General features: G+C 44.6%; 2 protein-coding genes across 4 annotated transcripts in view; one reads left to right on the top strand and one right to left on the bottom strand.

Annotated features, from left to right (window-relative positions):
* Window positions 1-280: 280 nt before the first annotated feature.
* wdr74 (WD repeat domain 74) lies at window positions 281-2,345 on the bottom strand. Its single transcript, XM_015950834.3, has 2 exons — window positions 1,414-2,345; window positions 281-986 (listed from the first exon to the last, which is right to left on the bottom strand). The coding sequence occupies exons 1-2, from the start codon at window positions 2,026-2,028 to the stop codon at window positions 471-473; spliced, it is 1,131 nt and encodes a 376-aa protein (XP_015806320.1). The 5' UTR covers window positions 2,029-2,345; the 3' UTR covers window positions 281-470.
* Window positions 2,346-3,457: 1,112 nt separating this feature from the next.
* Window positions 3,458-14,922, top strand: part of LOC107379880 (interacts with SUPT6H, CTD assembly factor 1) — a 15,564-nt gene continuing 4,099 nt past the window's right edge. For 2 of the 3 annotated variants that reach the window (XM_015950835.3, XM_054742356.2), the window contains exons 1-8: window positions 3,459-3,699; window positions 5,685-5,764; window positions 7,594-8,380; window positions 8,702-8,767; window positions 9,215-9,422; window positions 13,418-13,475; window positions 14,697-14,803; window positions 14,890-14,922. The exon at window positions 14,890-14,922 is cut by the window's right edge and continues 118 nt beyond it. In XM_015950835.3, coding sequence (XP_015806321.1) covers window positions 3,657-3,699; window positions 5,685-5,764; window positions 7,594-8,380; window positions 8,702-8,767; window positions 9,215-9,422; window positions 13,418-13,475; window positions 14,697-14,803; window positions 14,890-14,922 — 1,382 coding nt within the window. In that variant the 5' untranslated portion in view covers window positions 3,459-3,656. Of the gene's footprint in view, window positions 3,700-5,684; window positions 5,765-7,593; window positions 8,381-8,701; window positions 8,768-9,214; window positions 9,423-13,417; window positions 13,476-14,696; window positions 14,804-14,889 lie in introns of all 3 variants that reach the window. The other variant, XM_054742357.2, reaches the window with a different exon arrangement.

Here is a 14,922-nt window from a genome sequence, read left to right as displayed (position 1 = left end):
CTTATGTTGTGTGTTGACAGAAGTCTGTTGCATTTCTGTCTGAGGTGTTTTTTTGCAGAGCAAAGCTGTCCTCCTGCTGGAGGGTAACTCTGAAGTGCCTTTTTTTCCCTCCACCTGAACCAATCCTCAAGTAACCCTCTGATCTCTATTAAGGTAGCGCGACTCAGGGTTGCGAATGACCTCGGGTGATGCGTTCAGAGTGGTTACCATGGTGATAACATCATCAAACCGGTAATGGAGTAGGACTCTCCCTCCTGCTGCTTAAACATAGACCAGAAAATCAGATCCATTATGTATTTAATAATAACTAAACAGATAAAATGTGATCAACAGAACCAGGATTGCTTTAGAAACCGAGTTCTGATCGGATGATTCTGTGAACATTCGAAACAGCTTCAGTCCCAAGAGTTTCTGTCTGTTGCTGTTGAAGTTCAAATGTCCCATGTTCTCCTGACACCTTAAACGTCCCTTTAGTCTGTTCCTTTCTTCTTCTTCTTCTCCTTCTCCTCTTCATCTCCTATAGCTTTCCTCTTCACCTTCTCCTCCACCCTCTCCATGCTGTCCCAAACTTCATCCTCTGCGTCCTCCTCCTCCTTCACCTCCTCCTCTCCTGTGGGGCCCTCCCCTTCCCCCTGCAGCTCTCGGCTGGACAGGAGGACGCAGTTCAGCCGGGACTTTAGGTAGACTTTATGCAGCAGCTTCCGGTCCTCCAGGCTGTGAATGCGGAGGAAGCGGTCCAGGCCGCAGGATGCCACCAGGGGCTGAGAGGCGTGGCACTGCAGAGCACGGACGCCCCCCGACAGCCCCTTCATGCAGCCACGAACCAGCCCCTTCCTCAGGTCCAGCAGTGCCATCTGACCCTGGGTGTTCCCCACCACCACCGAGGTCCCGCTGCTGGGTAGCGACAGAGCCGTGAGCGGGTATTCGCCATACTCTGCCTCCAGGACAGGCCGCCTCTGAGGGGACGAGGGGTCAAAGACGTGCACCTGGAAGACAAAAATACTCATAAACAAATAAAACCACTAAACCAAATTATTCTGTTTCGGCAAAAGTCTTCCTGATTAACGTCTTCAAAGCAGCAGTTTGAGTGTATGGTGGCCCAGAGCGGCCAACTCCAGGAGCTGGTTGGAGTTTGGCTGTAGGGTCTTTGGACCTTCTAGTCTAGAGGTGAGGAACCCTGGTTCATTAAGGGCTGCTACCCTGTATGTTTTTGTTGTTTCCCTGCTTCAACACATCTAGTTTTAATCAGCAGGCGATGAACAGGTAACTCAGGTGTATCAGAACCAGCACTTGGACGGTGGCCCAGGAGGGCCAGGGCTGGAGAGCCTGGTTCTGTTCATCTGATTACATCTCAGTTGTTTTTTTTAGCAGTGACGTGAGATTCGGGCGATGTTCTGAAATAGAACCACACACCTGGTGGAATCCTGTGCACGTGACCACCTTTTCCGAGTCCGGGATGAAAGCTATGTCCCGGACCCAGTGCGGCCTCCGCAGATCCAGATAGTCGTCCCGGAGGTTCTTGGCGGTGAACACCGGTTTCTCAGGCCGCTCCAGGTCCCACATCTTCAGGCCGTTCTCCTTCCCGCCGGTCGCGACTCGGTTCGGCTGCACCGGACTCTGTCGCATCTTGCAGACGTTTTTCCCGGCGTCGATTTGGGTGACCGGTTCGGAGGAGTCCTCCCTCCAGACCCGCACCTTCCCGGAGTCCACGCAGGTGAGCAGGGTGGAACCGGACCCGCTGAGTACCGCCAGTCCGCTGAAGCAACCCTCCTCCGGGTCCCCGCAGCGACGAACCTCGGTGAAGATCCCCTTCTCGGTACTAAAGGTTCGGACGGTTCCGTCCACGATTCCGAGCAGCAGTTCGGTCTCGGTCGGGTCCCCCCAACACAGCGCGCGGATCTCCTGGTCCCGGCTCAGCTGGCGCGTGTTGCTGAAGTTAAAGGCTTGTTTGTGGGATAGACTGACCCCCTTCAGGATCCCGGTCTCCGAACCGAGCCACACGGAACACAGCCGGCTCTGCTCCCCCATCACGGCGCGGTTAAAGCTCAGAAAACACGATTTTGAACCTAGAAACGATCAGGATACACACGTGCTTGTTTTGTGTCGCGTAATTTCTACGTCACTCGATTTATTTTTTTCAAACTTTATTGGTCAGAGCAGTGACAGACAGAAACAGGCCAGGCCCGGTTAAAAAACTTTACATTCAGCGGCCTAAAGAGACGTTTTCATGGCTATTTTGCATTCTCTGTTCTGAACCAGCCTGGTTCTGGTTTGGCTAGGTCCAGTTCTGCTCATCAGGTCCAACACTGAGCCCAATTCATGTGAAGCCAGGACACTTTTCTGGGGCATCATGCCATCAGTGCAGTCACGACTCTGGAGCATGTGTGTGTTTATGTATTTCTGAGCCTTTTTAACACGGATGAATTTGCCCCTCCTCCACCTCTTTATGCATTCACCACATCCAAACCCACATCGGAGACAGCAAAACGGAGACAGAGAAAGAGGAAATTCAAACCATCTCTTCCATCGATCATAATGGGCAATGTGAGATCACTGGCCAACAAGATGGAGGAACTCCAAGCCCTTTCAAGGACTCAGCCAGAGTTTCGGCAGTTTCGGAACCGCTGGAGGAGATAATGCAAAGAAGGATTCTCCAGAGAATCAAGAAAATGATGGACAACCCTGAGCATTCTCTTCACAAGACTGTCCGACAACGGAAGAGTGTCTTCAGTCAGAGGCTTCTTCAGTTTGGCTGCAACACTGACCGCTACTGGAGATCCTTCCTGCCAACAGCCATTGTAATATACGACAACTCTTTGATGACTTGATTATTATTATTATTCTGAGCTACTACAGCAATCAATTTCCCTCTGGGATTAATAAAGTACTTTTGAATTTGAATTTGAATCTCCCATAATTTCCATCAATTCAACGTTTATCTTTGTACTCCTTTAGTCACGGTTGTAAAATCATTCATATACTCTGACTTTTTCTGCGAGGTGCTCTTCAGCCTGCCCCATGTCCGTCACTAGATGTCTTCGGTACTCATTTTATTATTCAAAATTAATGTTACAAGTGCGATATTCTGGCCACAGGAGGCAAACGGGGTTGGGTGCCTTTAATGGGTCATTTTAGAGCACAAGAAAACGATTTAGAATATGGGAAAGTTGCAAATTGTCCCTTTAAAAGAGCGAGAGTGTAGCGCCAGGTTTTCGCCACTGCATTGTTTGTGTTATGTACATGACATCTTACATGCATGGCATCATTTCCCCTTCTCGGTTTGAAAAGTGAGTTGTAGTGCTGTAGTTAGCTGGGTGAAGCGCTTTGACGGGTTGGACACTTGTCCAAGTGTCCCACGTCTCTCACCTGTTGACTGATGTGAGAGTCATGTCTCTATTCTGTAATGTCTCACTAATAAAGTTTTTTATAAAACAACATGACGTAAACACCATGCGCCTGTGCTCTGCGCATGCGCACACCGCGGCGTTCGCACCATTTTGAGTGTCGTAGAGCTAGCAGCGGCTAGCTGACAGTGTTGCTGGGTTTTCGTTAAACTGCATTTTATTTGTTTGTGTTTTTCGTCGATAGGAATCCCGACTAAACAAACACCTGTCCTCGCGCTCAGGTCCAACCAGAAGTCTGTCTTCGTCTGACAAATGGACGGAGAAGAAGACGACTTCATGTCCGGGAGCCACTCCGGTAACCTAGCTTTGTTTACAAGCTAACAGCCACAAAGAGCGATTTCCCCTGAAAAGTCTTTATGTACGCGTGTCTACCGGTGAACCGGGCCTTTAAGCAGCTTCCGAAGCTCTGAGTAGCAGTGCAGCAGTTTGGGTTTCTGTAGCTTGGTGTTACACATGACTCTGTCCGGCTAGCATCACATTCACTGGTGTTGCAGGGCGGCAGCAGCTTCAGACCAGTGGTCGCCGCCGCTTTAAAGCTGCTTTTCTAGCTTTATTTGTTGTTTTTGTTTTGTGTTTAAAGAGCAAGTCACTCCAAATCAACACTTTTTTTTTTTGCTGATGAACTATATAAATGAGTGTCTGATCGTGCTGTAGACACGTGTAGTCAATATTTCGGCACTTCAGTGCATCTTAGTTAAAATTAAAATATTCTGCCTAAAACTGTCAGCGATGCACCATCGTCAGGCAAAAACTCTGCACTACATTTGAATTTAAATCTGCCATTGGCTAAGAGGTACACTATGATGTTGGATGGCACATTATGATGTCACAATGTTGTGAGTGTGTGTGTTTGTTAGTGGCTCCGCCCTCTCGGTCTGCTAGGCAACAGCATTTGTTGCATTTTTCAAACAGTGAGTGCGTTTACATGCAGCCAGTAACCCTTTTAAAACCCGAATATTCACAATAACCCGGTTCCGCACAGCCATGTAAACACCGCCAAAAACCCGGATATGCTCATAAACACCGCCAAAAACCCGGATATGCTCATAACCGGGTTTTTAAAAACCCGGTTACTACACCTGGGGTAACCCTTTTCTAACCCGAATGTTTGGTCGTGTAAACGCACATCGGGATATCCCCATCAAAGCGTGTGTTCTGTGCATGCTCTGTTCACAAGGAATCTTGGTCTTTTGAGTAGCGAGACGTTTTGTATGCACCAGAACACCGGAAGTAAACAACATGTCTGGAGCAACATGGCGAGTCGCGGCACAGCACCACACTTTTGGAGTGACGAGGAAACCTCTGTCTTCATCGGTCTGCTGGTGGGTCAATACCAGAACTAAAGTGCAAACAAACGCGGTCGCTATCTCTTCCGAACTGGGAAACATGTTGTTGTTTTCACGGATACCGGAACAAGAAGAACCGGAAATGACGCATATAGCGTCTGGACGTAGTCCATACGTCCTGGCGCTACCCCAACGTCCGCATTTAAATCGGGTTATGCAACTTAGAGGTAACTCTTTCTATTTATGCTTGTAAACGGGTTCTTCTGATCAACTCAGAAACCCGAATAAAGACCTTAACCCGATCATAACCCGGATATTGGCTGCATGTAAACGTAGTCAGTAAGTGGGAGTTGAAGAATCTGGTAGGGGGTGACTTGATCTTTATTAAACTCATCTTAGCACAGCCGGCCATTTGACCGTACGCTCCTCTCACATCCTGGTTTTTCTACACATCAGTGATTTGTGCAGAATCAACAAAACACGTTTCTAAACGAAGAAGCACTTTTTGGTTTTGGTTATCATAGTTTTATTAACTATGGGAAACTGGAGGTTGTCTTTTGTTAAACACGCTCTAAACGAATGTGGATCTCTTTGTTTGAAAAGTTTCTAAATGCAGGAAATCAGAAGACGAGGCTGACCCACGTGACCTCGTAAATCAGATGTAACAGACAGAAGCGGGAGGACCTGATTTGGTTTTACTTCCTATTAGAATGTGGAAATGTAGAAATCACAGAGTCCCTTTAATAATCAGCCCTCTTTGTTTAATCAGTTTTGTTTCTTATCGTCTCTAGAAAAATGTAACATGGGCGAGTTTAGTCTATTCTGCCCATTTTTGTCACCCAGCATGTTATAATGATCATTAAAACACAAAAATAATCATCGTTTGAATCATGTTTCATGTTTAGTTTACCAGTAAACTCATCGAAGGCATCAGAGGTTTTTCCAGCCTCGCTCTGTCGAATAATCTAAATGTGTTAGCGATGTGTGTTTTCAGACGATGGAGACGCCACTCCGGTTCAGGATGAAAACCCTCCATCAGACGGCGAGGATATGAGGAGCGACCACCACTCTGAGGTCAGACTGCTCTGGGAGTCTGATTCCTGTCTGTGGCCTGGTTTATATTTCATTTAAAAAATAAAATACTCTGTTGATGCTGCGATAATATTATAAGGTGTGGTTTACTGAAAATATAATTATTATTGGTCATTCAGTTTTTAATGCAGGTTGAATATGAAAATAGTCTCCTACACCTATCTCCTGCAGTAGCTTCTGATAGAAAACAGACGGTGAAACTCTAGGATTAGAAAATCCTGACAGATCTACGTGTAATGAAATGGAGGTTATTACATCTTAATTAATGAGTCGTAAGGCGTGGGATTCCATAGGAAATATGAAATCCACCTTATGGATCGAAGGGTTATTTAAACCAGAAGATTGGATCTTTTTATTGCAGAGATTATGTAAGCGTTATGTATTCACTCAGAAACAACAGAATAGAGAGTCAAGTTTAAAAGTGAAGAATTTTATTACTAACAATTTAAACTAGACTGACTTTAAAACTAAATGTATAGTGTAACTAAAAATGGATGAGGCGGTGAATGGATGAGGTGTAATGTTAAGTCAGAACCAGCAAATCCGAAGAAGCGATTAGTTCTGACATGAACTGAAGATGTTGTTTTGCATTAAGCTTTGGTTAGCTTCAGGAAAAACATGAGACACCATCATGCCGGCCTACCTTGCCTTCGGTGGAAGTCCTCTGTAGATCAGGAATATCGAGGTCCAGTGGACCCTCTCTGGAAACCGGGCCGGTAGGAGAAGCCGCGGTTCCGATCAAACCCGTCTTGAGTTACCTCCGGCACACGACACTTTTATTGGCGTCTGGTCAGACCCAAGCCTGGGTCGGTGGATGGAGCTTTTATTCTGAAAGGAGCTGTTGTTGCCACTGGTTGTTATAGCGACTGGATTTTTCAGCTTGTCGTTCTTTCGGTTGAAGAGTTAAAGGTCAGGATCGGCCACTCCGACACTCACTCTGGAACGCTTTGAACTGGCGTTAGAGCTGACGTGGCGTAGTTTTATACCTCGGATGTTTTGGTTTATTGTTAAATGAAAATTACCAAACACCGTCAGAACCACGCCTCCGTCAGATCTGTAAGATTCTGATTGGCTCAGTGAAAGGAATGTGTTGTCTTTTTAACGCTACGTGAAATGAGTCCTGTTGGAACACTTAGTCATATTACTTATTATATTCTATTGGATTATAATAAAGTAATTAATATTTTGATTTCACAGATCGGTCACATCTTATTTATTGACCAACACTTTGATGGATTAACTTATTTAAAATAGAGTTCTTTGATTAATTAAAAGAAAAGAGTTCATTCTTCTGTTGAGCTGAAAATAAGCAGGTTAGAAGGAATGCATGACACCTTGAGACCATATCTCATGCAGACTAGTCCTGAGCAGAGGAGGTAAAAATAAGAGTCATTCGTTCCGTTACATACGTCACACTGTCACTAACATTCATGGACTCAGCCATCTTGACTCGTGACGGGGAAGGCTGTTGTTGGGTTAGCGTCCAGGAAACAGCAGAGAACGTCTCTGCTAGTAGAAGCAAAACGTTAGCATTAGCAACTCCACCACACAGCAGAACTCCTCCAGGCTTGTGTTATTTGTGGAGATAAAACATCAGCGGAGTCAGTGGGAGAGTCGTGTTGCTGTTAGCCAATCAGAGGAGAGATGTCCAGATCCTGTTGTATGAAGCTGCTTTCCCCTCCAGCTGACCCGAACAGAGCTTCACGAGTGTCCGTTCACCAGGCGGCAGCATCCGTCAGATCTCCTGGTTGCTCTGAAACGGTTTGCAGCCCAACGCTTATTGATGAGGTTTTTTCTTTTTGCCTCTGAAGGATGAAGGCAGTAACGATGCTATGGAAACCGGCGGGCCAGCTAGTGGTTCAGACACCGAGGACCGCCGCGAGGCCAACAGCGACTCAGATGGCGAGGCCCCCGGGAGCCACCATGGCAGAAGTGACTCTGAGGCGGAGGCGCCGGCGCCTGCCGACAGTGATGAAGACTCTCCCGTCAAACGCAGGATGAGCGCTTCAGACAACGAAGAGGAGGAGGAGTCACCGGAGAAACGCCAGGCATACGGGTCGGACAACGAGGAGGAGGGGGGGTCGTCTCCCGTCAAGCATGATGCTTCTGACAAAGAGGAGGAGGAGGGGGGGTCATCTCCCATTAAACATAATGCATCTGACAACGAGGAGGAAGGGGGGCCATCTCCCATTAAACACGACGCTTCTGAAAACGAAGAGGAGAGATCGTCTCCCACCAAACGCAGAGGGAGTAGCTCGGAGGTGGAGGACGGTGAGGAGGTGCTTAAAGCTGCTGCAAACAGCGACTCTGAGGAGGAGGCCAAAGCTGCAGCATCCCCCGACCGCCGCTCTGACAGTGACTCTGAGAACGAGACGCCTGCCAGACGCAAGACGGCACAGATAAACTCTGAGGAAGAGGAGGAGAAACAGGAGGAGGAAGGAGGAGGGAAGTGGAAAGGAAAAATGCAGTCCGACAGCGAGGAGGAGGAGGAGCAGAGACAGCCGAGGAAGGCTGCTGCTGGAAGTGATGAAGAGGAGCAGCAGCAGGAAGAGGAGAAGCAGCAGAGAGATGACAGCGACGAGGACGACGAGGCACCAGGTACTGACCTGAGATCAGCTCCAGCACTCGTCCCGTCCTTCAGGGGGGACGAGATTTAATCAGAACCTAGAAAATCAAACTCCAGATTCTGTTCAGAGGTTCCAGTTTGTAGTTCCGGGTTAGGATCAGATCCCAAAGGTGGGAAGTTTCATAGAAACAGAAGAGTTTCAGTGAGAAGCCGAAGCTCCGAGTTCCCACGCGGGCCAAGACCCTAAACTCACCGTTTCTTCTCCAGCAGAGTTAGGAAGGTTCTCCAGAGGGAGCAGAGCTTCAGCTTCCTGCTGCAGGTGGGGATCCGTTAACGTGTGTTTGTGTCCACAGTGAAGAGGAAGAAGGCCGTCCTCTCGGACAGCGAAGAGGAGGAAGAGGAGAAAGCAGGAAAACCAGGTGGGACCCAGACACACTGTTGGTGGTGAAGGATCCCAGCTCTCGGTTTATGAATAATATCGTCGTGTTTGATTGTTTTATTCCAAATGTAAAACAATCAGTTTAAATCTCCTCAAAGAAAATCAGATCTGTATTAACAACGTCGTTTCAGAACAGGAAACGTCTCAGACTGCTGGTAAAAATAGGATTTACCTAAAACTTTAAACAAAAATAAATGTAACTTTTTATCATTATTCCTGAAACCTGAAAACTTCATGAATTTAATAACATCAATTAATAATCAAATCAAAAATGTTTAGTAAAAAATAACTAATATTTGGTGTTTGGAGGATTGAAACTTGAGTTTGGATCCAATAATTAATAAAATGGTTTATTGGTGGAAATGTTGTGATTTAAAGTAGCACAAGTGTTGTCGGTCGTCTCAAACTGGTGTGTTCTGGTTCTCAGCCGTGAAGAGGAGTCGGGCGATGTCGGACGATGAGAACTCAGACAGCGACGACGGTTCTGCCGGCCTGGATACGAGTCTGGCTGCCAAACTGAAGGAGCTGGGCTCAGACAGCGGGAGCGACGACGACGACAGGACGAAGGCAGCGACAGGGAAGAAGGACGAGAAGGCGCTGTTCGGGTCCGACAGCGAGTCAGGAGACGAGCAGGAGTGAGTCTGAGTTCAGATAACGTTCTTATGTATTATTATTATTATTATTATTATTATCAGCGTCCTGGTCTCTGAGTCTGTTTTCATACTAACCGAATGAAGAATATTCTGTTTTACTATTATTATTATTATTATTATGAATATGAATATTATTATTATTAATAACACTACTATTATTATCATTATTAATATTATATTAATTACTATTATTATTATTATTATTATTACTATTATTATTGTTATTATTATTATTATTATTATTATTATTATTATCAGCGTCCTGGTCTCTGAGTCTGTTTTCATACTAACCGAATGAAGAATATTCTGTTTTACTATTATTATTATTATTATTATTATGAATATGAATATTATTATTATTAATAACACTACTATTATTATCATTATTATTATTATATTAATTACTATTATTATTATTATTATTACTATTATTATTGTTATTATTAATATGAATATGAATATTATTATTAATAACATTACTATTATTACTATTATTATATTATTATTATTACTATTATTATCATTATTATTATTATTATTATATTAATTACTATTATTACTATTATTATTGTTATTATTATTATTATACAGCTAATTTCTAAAACAAAGTTTTTCAAATTGAGGTAAGAATTCACACCGCAGATAAAAACCCACCATTACGTCTAAGTTATTCCTCCCAGATACGTTCAGTAAGCTGTGAAATAAAACGGACATTATTACATAAAATCTAGATTTATAGTCTTAACAGCTTCATGCCGATGGCTTTTATTCATGAACAGGAAGTAGAGGTGGGGCCCCCAGCAGGAGCTCACTGATTTATTACGTCACAGCGACACTTTATTGTATTTATCCACTCTCCTCTCTCTTTAGTATGCTAAAGTCAGGCCAACGCTAGCACACACACACACACACACACACACACACACACACACACACACACACACACACACACATACAATCACGTGTTTTAAATCCCAACACTAACCAAAACTCTGGCAGCGTTTTAACTGTTAAAGAGCAAGTCACCCCCTAATCAACTTTTTTTGCTGATACTGGAAATGAGTGTCTAATCATGTTGTAGACATGTGATGTCAATAGTTTGGCACTTTAGTGCATCTCAGTTCAAATGTAAATATTCAGTCAGAATTGCGCCAACTTTAGGCAAAAAATCAGCACTGCATTTGAATTTAAAGAGCAAGTTGCCCCCAAATCAACTTTTTTTCTGAAACTATATAAATGTGTGTCTAATCGTGCTGCAGACACGTGTAGTCAATAGTTTTGCACTTTAGTGCATTTTAGTTAAAATTTAAATTTTCTGCCTAAAACTGTCAGTGTTGTGCCGTTGTCAGGTAAAAACTCTGCACTGCATTTGAATTTAAATCTGCCATTGCTATTGGCTAAGAGGTACCCTAGAACGTTAGCTGGTACCATATGATGTCACAATGTCGTTGTGAGCCTGTGTGTGGCAGTTTCTCAATACTCAAGGATGCTAGTACGTTCTTTTGTACTAGACAAGTATGTTCTTGGCAAGGACACCAGAAAGTGAAACTGCTCTGTTAGCAGTGACTGAATCCTTAAAAGAAGCTAGAGCGACTGCCAAATCCTCAGTGCTTATCCTGCTCGACTTATCGGCTGCATTTGACACTGTCAACCATGGCTTCCTTTTGTCCACACTCTCTAGCATGGGAATCACAGAGAAAGCACACGCCTGGTTTGAATCGTACCTCACAGGACGATCATTCAGTGTATCTTGGCTTGGACAATCCTCTACCGTGCACCATCTTGCCACAGGAGTCCCCCATGGCTCTGTACTAGGACCTCTTCTCTTTGTCATATACACCGCCTCACTGGGTGAGATCATTCGATCACATGGCTTCTCCTGCCACTGCTATGCAGACGACACCCAGCTCTATCTGTCATTTCCACCGGACGACCACACTGTCTCTGCACGAATATCAAACTGTCTCTCTGACATATCAAAATGGATGAAATCCCACCATCTCCAACTCAACCTCTCTAAAACTGAACTACTTGTCATCCCAGCAAAACCATCCATTCAGCACAATATCTCAATCCAAAATGACTTCCTATCTCTGGCTCCTTCAAAGGCAGTTCGAAATCTGGGTGTTGTGATTGATGAACACCTGACCTTTAAAGATCATGTTGCCTCTGTTGCTCGTTCATGCCGCTTTGCGCTGTATAACATATGAAATATCAGACCATACCTAACACAACATGCCACCCAGCTCCTGGTGCAATCTACTGTCATCTCCCGCCTCGATTACTGCAACGCCCTTCTAACTGGTCTTCCAGGCTGTACTGTGAGACCTCTTCAAATGGTCCAGAACGCAGTGGCGCGTCTGGTCTTCAATCAGCCAAAAAGAGCACACGTCACCCCTCTGTTCATTGAGCTCCACTGGTTACCGCTAGCAGCACGCATCAAATTCAAATAGCTAACACTAGCATACAAGGTCCGAGATGGTGCGGCTCCCATCTACCTGAATCCTCTTGCAAAGACTTACGTCTCGGCCCGGCCGCTCCGGTCATCACAGGATCGTCGGCTAGCAGTGCCTACACCACGCTCAGGACAATCCAGACTCTTCTCATGCATCGTTCCACAAACGTGGAATGACCTTCCAAGCACTACCAGAACAGGAGCTTCCTTTTCAATTTTCAAGAAACTCCTGAAGACCCTGCTCTTCAGAGAGCATCTTCTAAACTAGCACCCTCCCTGCACCCGTCCCCCCTCTCTACTGTCCACTCCTTGTTCCCTCCTCTCCATGATTCATCATGCTGCTTCACTGCCACCTACGACTGACTGGAAATTGGTTGTTATTGTTGTTGTTGTTGTTAGCCTCAAGGGCAACACGCCGATTATCACTTGTAAGTCGCTTTGGACAAAAGCGTCTGCTAAATACATAAACATAAACATAAAGTCTGTTTCACCGAGTACAAAAGGATGAGGACGGCATTTTGGAACAGAACTGTACTCCGTTGCGTCATGGCAACAAGCGCTGCTTGTTTCTAGCTACGGTTAAACAACCTGATATAAAAATAAGTTTGTTTTTTTCCTTAAATAACAAAATAACTAAAACAAATTATTTGTATTATATTTGGTCCACTTTTGATCAAAAACTGATAAAATATCAGCTTTTTCTGCAGTTAAATGAATAAAAATTGACATTTTTGATCAAAATGGAGCTACTCTGCTTTTATTTTGATAGTGGGTTGGCTAATTAGCATTTTGAGGGATCATGAAGCTTAAAACCCAAATACATACAGCAAATTTTACAGGTAACACAGTTATTCACAGTAATAGTCAACTGTTTTTTACTAGTATTTCCGTATATAAAACTCTACAGTCATTAGATTTCTCCTCTGACGTTCAGAGTATTATGGTTGCGACGCAATGCATTATGGGAAACTGTTGTGCTGAGGCCACAGAAAGATTAGTTGATGCATCCTCAATCCAGTGGGCGGAGCAAGAACACATCTGGGGACTTTGAGCAAACTTGCCATGATGCTTACTTAGAATTGGACCGTCGTTGACGTTTTATAAGGACACGAGTACACAAATACAGACAAGTATGCATATTGAGAAGCGGCCTTTGTGTGTATTTGTTAGCGGCTCCGCCCTCTCAGTCTGCCTGGCAACAGCATTTGTTGCATTTTTCAAACAGGAAGTGGAGTAAGACTTTTAGGGGGTGGCTTGCTCTTTACAGGACAGGTAAAATCTAACTTCTCTCTAACTAATCCGTTACTTCCTGTTTTCATTGTGTCACCTGGGTTTCTTGGTCATGTGACTGGTGTTTGGTAGGAGTGAATCAGACCCGGACCAAAATCACCACCAATCCAAAAGAACCTCGATTTTCATCAAATGCTAAAGAACAAGTAAACCCGTAATGACAAAGTGTGTGTGTGTGTGTGTGTGTGTGTGTGTGTGTGTGTGTGTGTGTGTGTGTGTGTGTGTGTTGCAGGAAAATGATCGCCGACATCTTTGGGGAGTCTGGAGACGAGGAGGGGGAAGAATTCACTGTAAGGATCTTCTCTGGTGTTTGGCTTAAACCTGGGTCGTCACGGTGTGAAAGTGTAACCTCACGGTTATTGTGACCAAAATTATCACGGTGTTCGGTATTATCGCGGTATTTCTTTTAAACGTGTTACACTTTCAGACAACTACATAAACCCTGTATGTCAGGAAAATTTTGTCCTCAGTTTGTGTCTAAATTTAGCCTAAAATGTGTTATTTTGTAATTATGTTGTTTATATGTTTACATTTTTCCCCTTTAGTCTTTAAAATACCAATATTTGTCCATAACTTCTTTTTTTGTCTGTTTGATGTCATCATTTAAAAATATTAGACCAGATGATACTCAGTACTCAAGTAGCCTTCTAATCAGATACTTTTTTTTACCCTTACTTGAGTAATAAACCCTATATCAGGAAAATATTGTCCTCGGTTTGTGTCCTTCCAGTGAGCTTTGCAGATGTGGGAAAATGTCATCAGGCAGTAATCGTTGTTAAATTCATAATTATTCTCGGAGAGAGACCAACTCTTATCTGCCCCTGGGAGCCCCGTAGTGCATAGCGTCATTTCAACATGGCGGTGTCCGCGACACGGTTTATATGCAGGTAGCGGCGCTGCGGCTGCTTTATATAGCGACTCGATGCATTCTCCCTCAACCCAAATCCTCGGATCACGCATTTTAGCTAAAACGCTAACGTTAGCTTGCCTTGCGTTGACTGTAGAGTTGTGGGTGATGGTCACGCAGATGTGTCATGAGATTTGAAGCGTTGCTGCCTTTCACAGACACTTTTTCTGCACGTGCTGAAAACAGGATAGCCGTCTTCTATCAACTGTCCCTCTGCATTCTTCAAATATCCAAAAGATGCCCGTACTTCCCACTTTGTCTTCTTTGAGGGATAATAAATGTCCTGAGTGCTGCCGTCTCCTCCTTTGGCCATTATTTCAGCTTTAGCTTCAAGATGGTTGTAAACAACAAAGTGCGCATGTGCCGCCGGCAACTTCAGCAGATGATACGGTGGCTGGTAAGGGTCACCGCGCCTACACCGCAGCCACGCTAATCCACCGAGATAATATATCTTTTAAAAACAAGACGGTTATTATTATTGTCAAGTTTTTTATCGGGATTTACCGCTACACCGGTTACCGTGACAACCCTAGCTTAAAACTGATCTGCTGTCTGCTTCCTGCTCGTCTCACGCCTCCTCTTCCTTCTCCTCCTCCTCCTGTAGGGCTTCAACCAGGAGGACCTGGAGACTGATAACAAGGAGTCAAAGGAGAAGCAGCAGGTGGAGCAGGAGTCTGACTCAGATGAAGGCGTGCACCGCGGCGGGCAGGAGTACGTCCTCTGATAAGTGATTTCTTCAGTTGCCCTCCAGCTGGGTGTTTACATGTGTGTGTGTGTGTGTGTGTGTGTGTTTCCAGTATGAGCTTCATGTCGGACTTTGACATCATGCT

Source organism: Nothobranchius furzeri, chromosome 13 (genome assembly GCF_043380555.1).
Source record: "Nothobranchius furzeri strain GRZ-AD chromosome 13, NfurGRZ-RIMD1, whole genome shotgun sequence".
NCBI lineage: Eukaryota > Metazoa > Chordata > Actinopteri > Cyprinodontiformes > Nothobranchiidae > Nothobranchius > Nothobranchius furzeri.
Note: the sequence above shows the minus strand (reverse complement) of the source record. Positions and strands in the feature narration are given on the sequence as shown.